Source organism: Carassius carassius, chromosome 13, assembly GCF_963082965.1.
Source record: "Carassius carassius chromosome 13, fCarCar2.1, whole genome shotgun sequence".
Taxonomy (NCBI): domain Eukaryota; kingdom Metazoa; phylum Chordata; class Actinopteri; order Cypriniformes; family Cyprinidae; genus Carassius; species Carassius carassius.
In genome coordinates, this window is record NC_081767.1 from 18188322 (window position 1) to 18203094 (window position 14773).

The window sequence follows — 14773 nt, forward strand, 5'->3', positions numbered from 1 at the left end:
ATTCTTAAAACTTTTGGCCACGACTGTACATAACTACAGCTGCTTGAATCTGCTGCGATGAATCTCACTGTTTTTCGCTTTCAAGTGACAAGTTTCGCGCTCTCCCTTTTGCACTGAGATATTTGGTTCAAAAGTGATTTGTGCATCTGTAGAGGTAGTGGGCGGGACTGTTTAGAGATTACAGAATTTCAGCCAATCAGAAGAGCTACTTTGGCTCGTTGCTGAGTAGGTGGAGGCTTGGGAACTGTAGCCGGTAGATATATGCCCCAAGCAGTTTTACACCCCTGTTGTTCCTCGTGCGTCCAATAGGGGGAGGCTGCAGACCTATGACCTACTGTAAAATGTATTATTTATATTTATTCATAAACTGTTTTTATGTACAGGAGACTGACTGATATATGATGTTGTGAATTTATATTAAGTTACATTTAGATATTAACCATATTCAGGCCATTAGACATACAGTACTGTGTAATCATATGGATCCTAAATGAAATATTTGCTGTACAATTCACAATTGCTCGTCATACAGAAACAAAACATGTCCTACATAGCATTTTATGAAGACAAACACAATTTAACCCTTTTCTAAAGTTCCAAGGGTTATTTAAAAGAAAGAGACAATATTGTTGTTCACAAAAAAATTTTTATTAACACCATGACTTGGTTATTTCTTAACAGCATGACTCCTGTAGATGACTCTACTATGGCTTGCCACTCTTCTTTAATTGTTTTTTTTTTCCTGCTGTCAATGTGCTCCCACTCACTGATAAAAAAAAATAAAAAAGCAAAAGTTGCATTGTGGTAGAAACAATGGTTATTTATAAATAATGGCAGGGTGTCATGTTTCAAATTTTTTTCCTTTATAGGATCCTTACAGTACCTTGCGTCAATGACAGGTCCTTGCAGGAATTTCTCCTCAGCCTCCAAGATGGACACATGCTCCACAACAACAAGAGCACAGATGATGGACTACCAGAGAAAGATTTATCACAGCCCAAATAAGCCAAGCATCATTTTGCATTTTTAGTTTTTTTTTTTTTTTTTTTTTTTACAACAAAATCAAAAGTGCCTTTTCTATATTAAGCACAAAACTATTATTTTAGAGCAATGGTCTAACATTATAGATAAACTATTTGACATTAAAAACAATGTGAATATGACACCATGCAGAGTACAACTAACACACAAGACCTACCTCTGGAAAAAGGACATCCATAATGAATCTGATCTGGTCACTGTGGGTGTGCCGTCCAGAATTGAAGTCATCTGAGTGTAGATAACATCAATTTGCCAGTGGCGCCCCCAGAAAATGTTAACAAGGGTGGCCAAATGAGGCCACAGTAAATTTTGGGGTGGCACATTAAAATAAAGAAAAAAAAATAAGTTTTGCAATATAGACAAAAAGTTATATCTGTGAGTTCTTGGATTTTATCGATAACGATAATTACACTATTTTGCTGAGTGTTATTATGCTGATATCTTATTTTTAATTGTGCTGACACCTGATTTTATTTTATTTTTTTACCTTTACACCATTGTTTCTAAAAGTGTGCACCATATTTTAGGTCAAATACTTGCATTTGGGCTGTTACCAAGCAAATGCAATCAGTATCAACAAAATTGATCTTTGCAATGCAGATAAAACAGAAGCTGCATCTGAAGTGCCATTTAGATGTTTTTACACACTGTTTAATGTAGCACCGTGGAACATGGAATACTTTAACCTGCAGTTACAGATGAATAAATAATGTTTTGATATTTTAAAGATAAAACATTGAAAACTGATGTTTGAAATTATTTAAAAAATGAAAAGGTTCCATAAAATGTGAAATTAAAACCGCCAATAGGTGGCAGCGAGTCACTGTTAATAAGTGAGTCATTGCGATTGAACCGAATCATTTAAACGGTTGATTCATTCAGGAACGAAACACTTTAATGTTGCTCAGAGACGCAAAACTGTGGCTGCAGCAGCTGCTGCACTTTTTTTCACTTCTTAAACTATTGTGAATTTACATTCTGCATTTAAATTAATAGTACCCACTGCAAATAATCCTAGGGGTGGCCAGAGTTTATACAGGGGCGCCCCTGCAATTTGCTCCTGATCTTCAATGAACAATATGGCACAGGCACTTTCTTGATGGAACACTTGGAAAAAGTCAAGCCACTTAGATTTTTTTTTTTTTCCATTGATGATGGACTGTGGAGAGAAAATTGAAAATTACATTAGAAAAATTTCCATTTATGTGATTTTTGAAATACAAGTTAAAGAACTAAAGACAGAGTATGATAAAACAAAAATTAAGTGTACATACATTTGTCCAGATCAGTAAACTATTTTAAGGAAACTGTATATTAAGATATACATTAAAGAATTAGATCATCTCATTTATAAGAAACAACTCAAAACAAATCTACATTCAAACCAAAGTTGGTTTTATCATGCATGACGTACAGTATGTATGTATTATTTGACAAAATACTTGAGTGAGTGTGCAGTTCAACTCCTTTTAATAGAGACTTTGAGATTTGCATACATACATACATGCCTGTTATAAATGTGTATTTTGTGTGTTCACATCATAGACTGTCAATAAAAATCACACATTTGTGATTATCCACTCTAATGTTGCTCCAGAAACCATGTTGAGTATGTTTACATGCAAGGAGTAAACAGGGTCTTACCAGAAGAAGCCATGCCACGCAAGCTAAAGACAAATAACAAGATAAAAATAAAAATGTAATTAATTTTAAAAGTGAGTGAGACAGAGTTTAAAGAGAAGACTAGAGGCAGCTTAACCTACACGTGGTTAGTTAAGTTTGAGTCAGACAGAACATCTGACTCAATCAAGTACTTTTGCCTCTCGAAATAAATTGCCCCTTCTTTTGAATTGATATCGCTAATTGATATTTAATTGATCAATCGTTTATAAATAATAAATGTTGCATCGTTACAATACAATCAACAACAATAACTTTAGCAGATTATTTAACATACCTCAATTCGTATCGCTTTAAGAAGGTCTGTTGCTACAATACATACAGGTATAGATATCTGCTGTTCTGATATATGACTGGGCTCATATACTAATATACAGGGCCATAAAACTGCTTGGGGCATATATCTACCGGCTACAGTTCCCAAGCCTCCACCTACTCAGCAACGACCCAAAGTAGCTCTTCTGATTGGCTGAAATTCTCTAATCTTTAAACAGTCCCGCCCACTACCTCTACAGATGCACAAATCACTTTTGAACCAAATATCTCAGTGCAAAAGGGAGAGCGCGAAACTTGTCACTTGAAAGCGAAAAACAGTGTTTGAGTTTCATCGCAGCAGACTTTGTGTTTGTGTTAGAAAAATATACAAGACTGTGACGAGTGGGGCGGGGCCGAGGGACGTGGGAGCGAGGCCGGTGGAGTGATTGGAGATGAACTACACCTGTTCGATCCGCCGGTCTCGAGGCCCACGGAGGAGATGGAAGGATATAAAACTGGAGCGACGACAGTGAAGGACGAGAGAGGACCAGGCCTGGGCTTTATTTTAGGTTTTGGTTTTATTTTGTGCGCATCAGTCGTCCGTGAGGGGCTGGTGCGCTGTTTTGTGTTTATTTTTGTAATTAAAATGTCATTTTTATTGTCCGCCGGTTCCCGCCTCCTTCTTCCCGATGATTATTAGAGTTTAATTCATTACAAAGACATTTCTGAGAAAATATTCTACAAGTGTGCAACTCTCATTGGATGAATTCACGTACTGATTTGCGGATGGTCAACATTTCTCCACGACTTCAGATTTCTTGATGTGGGTGTGTAAATGCGTTTTGCACCATATTCACTGCAGCAATTGTATCAAAAATGTGAGCGTACAAGTTTCTTAATTTGTGATTTGTAGAATAGGATTTGTGCACCTGCAATGAAGAATTTGAAAAGGTGTAACTGTTCTGTTGTGTTTGTGGGAGAGAAAAAAAGTCTACAGGTTTGCAACTCTTAAAACATTTCTCTCTGTGACTTCAAATTTACTGATACACGTGTGTGGCTTTTCTCTGCAACTACAAATCGCACTGTCACAGGTGTTCAGTCGTTTTGAATCAAAAATACCTTCATATTCCGTTTACATAGTAGCAGTTAAATATGTATTATAGCCTAAATCTCAACTTATAAAATTAATGTAATTAAATAAAATATAAAACAAGCCATTTGTCACTGCCAGGACCTTTTCCCTGGCTCGGTTGGAAAAGAGTGTGGTTCAGTTATATATAGACCAGTTAGTGTGAGTGTTAATTGCGCCAGAGTGCAGATCTTCTGATATGTGCTGCATGATTGCGTGAATATTTCTGAGCGGCAAAAGCAATAGATCTGTAAAGCAATATATTGTGAGATGGATGTGTGTTACCGCATCCCATACGACTCAAAATAATAACAACAAAGTTAACAAAACTATTCACTCCACTGTGTTGAGTGAGAATGCTTCTCTGCTGTCTTCATGTACTATTGGAAACGTCCTATTTCCAAACTTATAAAATCATGATAAAGAGCTTGTTGCATTCTTTTCTGAATAATAACAGTGGACAGTGGTTTATGAATGTTAATGCTTAGCCTAAATAATTTAATTGGAATCATCCCCTCCTGTGACCCATGATTTGTCTTTATGTGTATTAAGAGCCAGTGAGCAATGGACTTTCATATTCTTAAAGGGGGATACAATGGTGTTTCATGTATTCAGAGTTGTTAACAGTGTTAAAGAGATGGATTCTCATGCTAAACATGGCCACCGTTTAAAAAAAATAATTTAGAAGAATGACTGAGATTTTCTGTGCCGAAAATCTTACTTCCGTGTTGGTACAATTTTCTGCAGTTTTTTTTTTTTTTTTATCGTGGATTTAATGATGTAGATGAAAGTGGAACTCCTTATATGAGCATTTCTCTCTGAAAAGCGTGCCCGCGCACACGTCAACCAGAGGAGAGCGAGACAGCGCACATCAATGCGCTTCATCGGGAAATCGTCGGCAGAACCGCATAGGATTTGTTCGAGAACCCAGTGATAAAAGACCCCGTTCATGTAAGTACAATTGCATCAGATTTCTGTCTTTTGTTGGAAATCAGCACACAAGTGAATATATGTTAATGGAAACAACATGAAACATCAGTATTATAGCTCCGGCCATGGCACGCCTCCAGGAGCTCGGCTTTTTCTGGAGATAATCGAAAGCTGTATTTTTCTTTTATAAATATGATAACATGAAAGACTTTTTGGATATACAGTATGAAAGATGCAGTACTACTCTATAGGTACTCAAGATTAAAGGGTTTTTTCACCCAAAAATGAACATTATGTCATTAATAACTCACCCTCATGTCGTTCCAAACCCGTGAGACCTCCGTTCATCTTCGGAGCACAGTTTAAAATATTTTAGATTTAGTCAGAGAACTTTTTGTCCTCTGTATACTGCCCATGTCCAGAAAGGTAATAAAAACATCTTCAAAGTAGTCCATGTGACATCACAGGGTCAGTTAGAATTTCTTGAAGCATCGAAAATACATTTTGGTCCAAAAAAAAGCAAAAACTATGACTTTATTCAGCATTGACTTCTCTTCCGGGTCTGTTGTGAGCACGTTCACTGCAGTGTAGTGATATCCGGTTCGCAAACGAATCACTCGATGTAACCGGATCTTCTGAAAAAACTGTTTCATTATAATCATAATCCATAAAGGTGCACTTCTCTTTAAAGGTGCGTCTAATGGAGACGGCGAGTCAGGATCGGCAATTCATCTTTGAGACACAGAATCAGAAAACACTAGTTTATTAGTAAATAATTCAAATATCTCCTTACTATTTCCCCCAGTCACATTTATGATAGTTACTTTTGCCGGTAAGTTTATTTGTTATAAGTTTATTTGTGTGAATTTGAACACAGAACTGTTCAGCTGCTGACGGCACACACTGCTGCTGCGGGACACGAAACACCGTCGAGTCGCTTGTGACAGTCGCGGTAGCACAGTCTCGTGTTGTTTCCACCAGGGCGGCAATTATTATTATTTTTTCCATCACTAATGGATGTATGTATAAAATACACAAATAAAGAGAGGCCTAAAACAGACCCAACCCGTGTCTGAACTATGATGTGAAAATTTGCCCGAGTGGTGTAAAAAGGAGGAGGAGGGTCCGCCAAATGAGGTGCCGGATCAGATTCCGGAGGTGCCGGATCAGGATCCGGCTTGTTCTGGCACAAATTAAGCCCTGCTTACACAAGTATGCACACATCTGTTTAATATGCTTACGTAAGGCCCATTGTCTAACCCTACTGATTTCACAATATTGGGCACCTAATGGTTAGACAGTCAGACTTATAACCTGCAGGTTTGAGTCTCAAGTCAGGAATTGTCAATGGGGGGAGTGAATGTACAGCGCTCTCTTATACCTTACCTCAATATCACGACTGAGGTGAAATCCTTGAGCAAGGCACCAATCCCACCGAAGCAATATGGCTTCCCACTGCTCTGGGTGTGTGTTCACAGTGTGTGTGTCTTCATACTGTGTGTGTGCACTTGGATGGGTTAAATGCAGAGCACAAATTGTGAGTATTGGTCACCATATTTGGTCACACTTCCGTTTCACTTATATGCTAGAATAATTATTTCCATTATACTCCAGTCCATCAATTAATGTCTTAAAACAGGAAACCAAGGCAAAAATGTGGATATTTTAGGCAATATAAGTGAGTGAAGTGACATTCAGCCAAGTATGGTGACCCATACTCAGAATTTGTGCTCTGCATTTAACCCATCCGAAATGCACACACACAGAGCAGTGAACACACACACACTGTGAGCACACACCCGGAGCAGTGGGCAGCCATTTATGCTGCGGCGCCCGGGGAGCAGTTGGGGGTTCGATGCCTTGCTCAAGGGCACCTAAGTCGTGGTATTGAAGGTGGAGAGAGAACTGTACATGCACCCCCCCACCCACAATTCCTGCTGGCCCAGGACTCGAACTCACAACCTTTTGATTGGGAGTCCAACTCTCTAACCATTAGGCCACGACTCCCCTAATATAGAATTACTGGCCAGGACGTGTCCTGGGAAAATGGCAATTTTGGTCACCTCAGAACAGGGATCCTCAAATCTGGACCTCGAGATCCACTTTCCTGCAGAGTTTAGCTCTAACCCTGATCAAACACACCTGAGCATCCTAATCAAAGTCTTTGGGATCATTAGAAAATCACAGACAGGTGACTTTGATCAGGGTTGGAGCTAAACTCTGCAGCGCATTGGCCAAAATGGCTTAATTATTATAGAGAAGAAGAAAGTCAACAGTTATGTTGTTTGTAGACCAGTAGGGGTGATCACATCCTGAGCAAATGGTGACCAATTGTAGAATGGTGTGGGACACTGAGAACCACCGCAGACAAAGGGGTGTCAGAACTTAATTAACATAGAGACTATAGCTCTTACAAGATGAGCAACTTCATTTACATGAAGGGTAGTAAACTGAACATGTATAAAAGGTTTGAACTTAGGATGTTCTGGGTTCTTTTTGACTCCGTTGAACCCAAGGTACTACATGTACTTTGTCACTGCTGTGCTGCAATAAATAAATTCATCAAGTTCTTCAATTTACTCATCACTTTTTCTTACAGGGGCCTAGAATATAGACATTTTGTCAGTACTTTCAACTTTCAGTGACAGGATATGTAAATATCCAATAGGTGGCGCTGAAGCTCCCAAAACGGTGTGCTTCTTAAATGTGTCCCCCGAAACACTAAACAATTCTATTAATCGATCGGTGGTTCCCGTGAGCTCTGAGAACACATGCTAAAATAAGCATGTCTGTAAATTGAAGCTTGCATAGAAGATGCATTTTTTTTTTCAGCACAGTTACACACGCAGTGGAAAATACCCTGTGAGATCACAGGTCGCCCGATATCCTGACTTTCTGCATTGCTGGACTGTTTTTGTGATCCTGTTTTTAGCTTAGCACGAGTAATGTTGTGTTTTATTTCTTTCCCGATAAAGCTTTAAAACACTGATCGGACAGTGATGGATTCCCTGAACTTTGAGTCGGAGATGGAGGCAGACGGGCAGGGCAGTTACTCTCTGTTCCCAGCGCTGGACAGCATGAGCAGCCTGACTGGAGCCGCGGAGAGTCTGGACGCGTGAGTTTGTTGGCCAGAGGATGAATGCGTTATCGATGAAAAACCCCCTTCACTTTAGCACAGACGCCTGAAAAGCTGTTTTGTATGACTGCACGGAAACACCCCCAAATGCCATTGTTGTTGTTTTAGGACATGCTGCCAAGATATAATTTGATGTTCCGTAAAATAAGTACAGCGGTTACCGTGGTGGAATGACGGAATCAGACATAAATATACGTGTCCTGTGTCTGTGGCGCTACTTTGGTAGCATTTTTGTTTTTGTACATGGTGACTCAGGCTTCTGTGTCAACCATACACATTGTGTAGTAATCATTCAGCGTCATTGTATTATATCACCATACAATTGCGTTTGAGTGGATATAATATGGTTCTAAAGGTTATAAACGGAATCTATTGTTTTCAAAGACTTGCATGTGTTCATATGCATTTACACATTTGTAATAAAGTTGGAATTTAGTACAATTAAATATAATATTGAAATGTACTGCAGTTAATTATAATTAAATTTATAAATTACAATTATGATCAAGTATTTTGCATGAGCTGAAGTATGTTACGTTAAAATAAGTATGATTATTTAAAGCACAACAAAAGCATACAAAACCAATTATTTAATATTTACTTAATTGGATCATTTGTCAAAAAAAAAAAAAAAAATTATACTTGCCCTCAAGTTGTTCCAAATTTTATGATTGTCCTTCTTCTGAAGAACATGAAAGAAGATATTGTGAAGAATGTGGGTATTGAAGTCAGTGGGGACCAGAAACTGTTTGGTTTTTCTATATTCTTCAAAATATCTTCTGTGTTCAGCAGATGAAAGAAATTCATACAGGTTTGGAACAACTTCAGGTTGAGTAAATGTTGACAGACTTTTTTTTTCGGCTGAACTATCCTTAAAAAGTAAGACATTCCTGATAGCTCATATAAATCATGGAGATGTCTTTTTGACACCTGCATTTACATCTGCAAGATCTATTTTTTTGTGTGTGTGTGTGTGTGTGTTTGCTCATCTGCAATACGCCTATAGGACGTTTCCTAGCGAATGTCAAATAGACGTTTAGAAAATGTCTCTAAGACTTTTATTATTTAGAATGTATGAAAAACTGGCGCCTGGAAGATGTTAATCAGATGTTTGTACACGGCATATGCTCTCCAGGGGTCTGTTCTTTGTACGTGGATGACTCAGTTATCTGGATTTTATTGTTGATGATTTGACATGATCCAGGATTGTTTCTCAAAAGTTTGATGCATGGCTGTACCAAATAAGCAATAGACATTTAAATATTTGATGTCTCATACACTGAGTCTCAGGTGCTTTCCACTGGACAGTTTCTTTGAATTCAGGTGAACCAGAGAACTTTGGTAGCTTCCATGAATATGTCAGGTATAGCACAAACAAGTTTGATGTTTTTCCCAAGAAGACACCTGCCCCCAATGAGAGGGTGGAATAAAGGTTAAATATACTGAAAGTACTGTGTGTGTATGTGTATATAGACCCCTTAAAAGTTTGTAAACATTCCAACGTCTCTGGGTGGGCGGGGCTTAGCTGGAGGCAAAAAGAGGCGCGGACGCAATGTTGACAAGTGTAAGCTAGCACGTTTTTAAGGAGGGATTTAAACATGGATGCAGAAGAAGGTTCGGAACTGTCCGAATATGTACAGTCCCTGACTCTGCGGGACCGTGATAGCTTTTTTTTTTTTATTATCTCTCGCGGATGGAAGCAGGCTACCTGACCCGTATGCCATACGGCCATATGAATTACTTTTGGGTGGTATGGGGAATTTTGTCAAGGCTTATTTTCTAATGTAACCTATCGCTGGGCTAACTATGATTAGCAATGTGTATTATTTTAAAAGACCATTCAAAGGATGGCACACACATCTATCGCTGTATGTTTGTTTAACATTTAAACTAGCTAGTGCGCTGAAGGTTGGCGACTTTTCACCTATAAAACAGAAACTTGCTGATTTACTAAATAAAACCAACACACCAGTTCATATGCATAGATTATTTTACCTGATATGAAGTGTGCACTGCAAACACGAGCATTATTTATGATAATCTCCGTCCAGTCTGTATGCCGTATAGCATTCAACCACAATTGTCTTCATGATTTCTGTGAAGGAATGTCTGCCAGGATCCGGTAAAACTTTAGTTTTGAAACAAAAGTGCTGTTCCTTCTATTCTGGCAGCCAAAAACCCAACAAGACATTTTAAAGTCAAAACCTCAAACTTTTAGCGCACCTGCAATGAGTTCTGTCTTATGTTTTGCCTCCAGCTAGAGCGGTGACGTCACAGTGACGTAGGCGATTAAGGGGTCTATATATATATTTTATATATGAATGATGTGGTGATTAATTAATCAAATTAATCGCACATCAAATTTGTAGAAATTTCTCCCAAAAGATCATTTAAAGTCATCATTGTGTAAAGCATCAAACACCGATTACAAAAAGTAGGTTCAGCAAGAATATTTTGTTTGATAAAATGTATTACATATAGCCTACTCTTTTGGACCATCTGAGTAAATGAGTAAATTTTTGGCTTGGATGAACTATAACTTTAATTATTTATTTTCTTAATTTTATTATTATTGCTATGAAAATATAAAATTGTTTCTTTAATAAAATGTCTTTAAATAATAAATTAAAACCGCCAGTAGGTGGTGGTTAATGTCTTAATGATTAAGTCATTGAGTCATTAATTAATTCATTTGATTCATTCAAATGGCTGATTCATTCAGGAGTGAAGTAAACAGGTGGTAAGGAAGTCGACCGGAAGTTGAAGTCGGCCGCGTGCCGCCATCTTGTAGCAGAACTTCACTTGCGTTAGCATCCCATTGACTCCCATTCATTTTGGCGTCACTTTGACAGCGAATAACTTTACATCTGAGGCGTTTAAAGACTCCATTTGTCCATTATTTATTTTTAAAGATACACGACAATGTATAAAGGGCTCCATTACCTTCTATGTTACATTATGGCCCTGTAGAAACAGTTTTTGTAAAAATAGGCTAACGATTGCTTCATTAACACTCGACTCTCTGTCACACAGTAGAGAAATTATCGTACAGACAGGAGGAGAAGCTCGCAGGCAATCGGGGAAGACGTCAAGAGAGAAGCCCATAGATACAAGCCCTGGCGTTACATTTTAAAATACTATACAAAATAATTAATCAGAATACTTACTCCTGCTCACTCACGCCAAAGAACTCCCCGCTCAAGCTCGCCGTCTCTGCAAGATTAACAATGGCAGTTTTCACGCACAGCTACTAGAAGATTTACATCTGTCAGACAGGTTGCTGACGTCATCAAGCTTAGTTTGAGTCTGCGCGTCAGAAACGGAAGTGCTAAAAATCGCTAAAAATGGGCTTCACCTGTCTCAATTGAGTTCCAATGGGGTCGCTGTGTCCATTTCTTTTACTGTCTATGGAAGTAAAGGGTTCTTTATGAATGGTTCATTGAATCATTAGGCTTGTTCGACTTAAAGCGGATCATCACTATCAGACTGATCAATGTGTGACATCAAAGTTCCTTTGGCTTTTGAATCGCTCTTGTGGTATTTTGATGTCAAACACTGATCGGTCTGTGCAGCGCATCTTCAAAGCCAACGTGACTATAGCCAATGATTCAACGCGCCAAGTGGTTCACAAAATAGTTCAAAACATGGGTTAAGAAAAGAAATGCAGCTGTGGGTTGCTCAGAGATGAACATTTCTGCTTTGTCTTTATCGTCTGGTTGGCAAAATTTAGCAAAACAGACAACGTTGTGTCTGAAATAACACAATATTAACTTCACAAGGAACTGTTGTATAAGATGAGTACCACATTTGCACTCGTGTGATATTGCACTTAGCCTACAGCTCGTGTGATATTTCTTAACTAAGTGTAAATATGAGAATCTCAAACGGGCACAAGTGCTACGCATCATACAGGGGTTTTTTTGTATCAATACTTATTTTATTACTTTAGAAATATTATAAATAATAGTTACACTGATAACTGAGATTACCTCATTACTGGGGCCTACAAAAACAAACTATGGTCTCAAAGATGTGTTTGAGAAATTTTATCTCATATACTGCTGCTCTTTTTTTTTTTTTCAGTGAAACCCCTAATGAGGTTGCAGATAAACCGAATCTCACTTGGCTCGACGCTGCTCAGGTGAACATCTCTCTTAAATCATGCTGTTGTTATTTCACGTACATGTCTTGTAATCAAGTCACTGACTCTTCTGATTGTTTAAGATTGTTCTTGAAGAGGCTGGGCGGCCCATGCACATCAAGGAGATTAAGCAACGGATCATCGATCGTGGACTGGTGCAGTCAAAGTAAAGAAATGATTTAAAAACTATTCAAATTTCCTTCGGCTTTATAACGGCATGCACAAATGTAAAGATGAACACTGCTTCTCTTACTATTTCACAGTGCAAAGTCAAGCCTTGAGGCGGTCATGTATCGAGAGGTGAGACTCGCAGTCCACAGCGCAGGTTTATTTATGATGCCGTCATGCTGTTACCTGTCAGTCATGTACCTTTTTTTTAGTTTATGCTTTCCATTCAGTACCAGTAATGTTTAATTTAGTGCATGATTTCATTTGTATTTGTCTATCATATTTACATTCATTAAAGTTTTAGAATGACTAATATAGGAGAAAAGGGTGAAGTCAGAGCAGTCTGTCGCTAAGAGAGTCTAAATTAGAAGTAGTCTGCAGCTTTTGCTTTAGTTTTACGGTGTGTTCCAGACACAGAAAGGGAGCAGACGCTTCAAGAGGATTGAAAGCAGGAATGGAGTTTTTGCCCTGTTGGTAAGTCAGTTAGCTGTCAGTGTTTAGAAATACTTTGTATTAGGATGAAAAGCACCACATTGTTTTTGTTTTTTTGCTACTTTTTTTAAACTGTCCAATCATCATTTTCTTTTTTTATATGTGTTGTTTGGAGTCCGTGTCAAACAATGACAAACATGATAATTTCAATTTATATTTGATGTTATTTTAACTTCAAAGGTGAAGTGTGTGTTTTGCCAGTTGTTAAACATTTATTTTCATGAAAGAAATATTTGCCCACACTTCATTTCATCATCTAGATGTTGACATTGAACCATAAAAACCAAAAGAACTGCTGTTTATACTCTTCATAAAGTTAGTTTATCATGGCCTTACTTTGAAGATAAAACTCAAAAGACACACTTCTCTTTTAAATAGATTCAAGCCATTTAATTTCATTTAACAACTGTGGGAAGCTGTAATAAACAGTTCTTCTTTTTACCAGTCTGACAAATAAGCTCTGTTGGATTTGTGTTTGTAAAACTCTTTGATGATTTGTAACTCATATGCAGACTGATGAAGAGAGACAGCATGCATTGCAGGCATTCTCTGCCCAGTCGACCTTCTCCAGCTCGGGCTCGGGCTCCGGCTCGTCCCTGGGACCCCTGCCTTCTCCAACGAGCCACACTGAGTCCAGGCCTAAGGTCAGGAAGGGTAATCGTAAGAACCAAAACGAGAAGTATCGGCTGAAGTACATGCGTCTGCGCAAGGCTGCCCGTGCTATGATATTTGTAAGTAAAAGTTAAGCCTGCTTTAGACATTATTATGGTAACCATCCTTGAATTTGGGCCCTTTGACTCACAGGAAAATGCAGCGTTATATGATGAGATTGCTCACCTGGAAGAGAAGTTTGTCCGGGCAAAAGATGAAAGGAGGTACATCCAACACTCAGTTATCTTTATTACAAAATATACCTGATTGAAAATGAAAATTGTAATTATTATTTTAAAAAGATGATATACTGAAAATCATTGGAGCTGTTTAGTCCTGTTTTGTATTTGATATATATTTTTTTCTTCAAAAGAAACAAATACTTTTATTCTGCAGGGATGCATTAAAGTGAATAAACATGACAGTTAAGAAGTTTATGATGTTACAAAAGATTTCTATTCAAAATAAATGCTGTTGTTTGGAATTTTCTCCTGGAAATCATGAAAAACACAATGTAACATGGTTTCCACAAAAATATGAAAATGTTTCCAACATGGATAAAAATAGGAAATGTTTCTTGAGCAGCAAATCAGCTTACTAGAATGATTTAATTTGACAATGAAGACCGGAGTAACGGCTGCTGAAAATTAAGCATTCTATCATAAATAAATTGCATAAAATAAAAATTCATATTTTATATATAATATTTTAAATATTTCACAACATTATTTTCTGTATTTTTGTTCTCATGAATGCAGCCTTGTTAAGCATGAAGAGACTTATTTTGAAAATAACAATGCTGTATATGTATGTGAAACAAAAAAGCCTGAGTTACTTTAAATGTTTAAAGGTTCATAATAGCTTATAATAATAATAATAAAAAAAGGCTTATATGGTACTGTTTTAGTATTATTTGTCAACTGGATCAAATATATAAAAATAACCAGCAATCTGAATAACCATTAGTTGCATTCCCGACTCCTAAGAAATAGGCACTTATTTTGGCACCGTTTCTCCAGATTCCTGTTGAAGTCTTTGTTGCAGTATCAGTCTCTGGCTGAAGGAGAGTCAGTCCCGACTCCCAGCTGCAGCACACACCCACCCGTTACATTGAGCTCCAGCACAGCAGGGGGCGCTGCTCTCCCAGGGA

The 14773-nt window shown here is 37.9% G+C and overlaps 1 protein-coding gene across 5 annotated transcripts in view; it reads left to right on the top strand.

Annotated features, from left to right (window-relative positions):
- Window positions 1-7410: 7410 nt before the first annotated feature.
- The window catches only part of tbrg1 (transforming growth factor beta regulator 1), a 12837-nt gene continuing 5474 nt past the window's right edge, over window positions 7411-14773 (top strand). The window contains exons 1-9 of one of the 5 annotated variants that reach the window (XM_059564817.1): window positions 7411-7551; window positions 8011-8150; window positions 12255-12312; window positions 12396-12478; window positions 12576-12612; window positions 12892-12954; window positions 13485-13703; window positions 13777-13847; window positions 14643-14773. The exon at window positions 14643-14773 is cut by the window's right edge and continues 102 nt beyond it. In XM_059564817.1, coding sequence (XP_059420800.1) covers window positions 8035-8150; window positions 12255-12312; window positions 12396-12478; window positions 12576-12612; window positions 12892-12954; window positions 13485-13703; window positions 13777-13847; window positions 14643-14773 — 778 coding nt within the window. In that variant the 5' untranslated portion in view covers window positions 7411-7551; window positions 8011-8034. Of the gene's footprint in view, window positions 7552-7821; window positions 7872-7924; window positions 8151-12254; window positions 12313-12395; window positions 12479-12575; window positions 12613-12891; window positions 12955-13484; window positions 13704-13776; window positions 13848-14642 lie in introns of those variants that run through there. The other 4 variants (XM_059564818.1, XM_059564816.1, XM_059564819.1 and 1 more) reach the window with 4 other exon arrangements.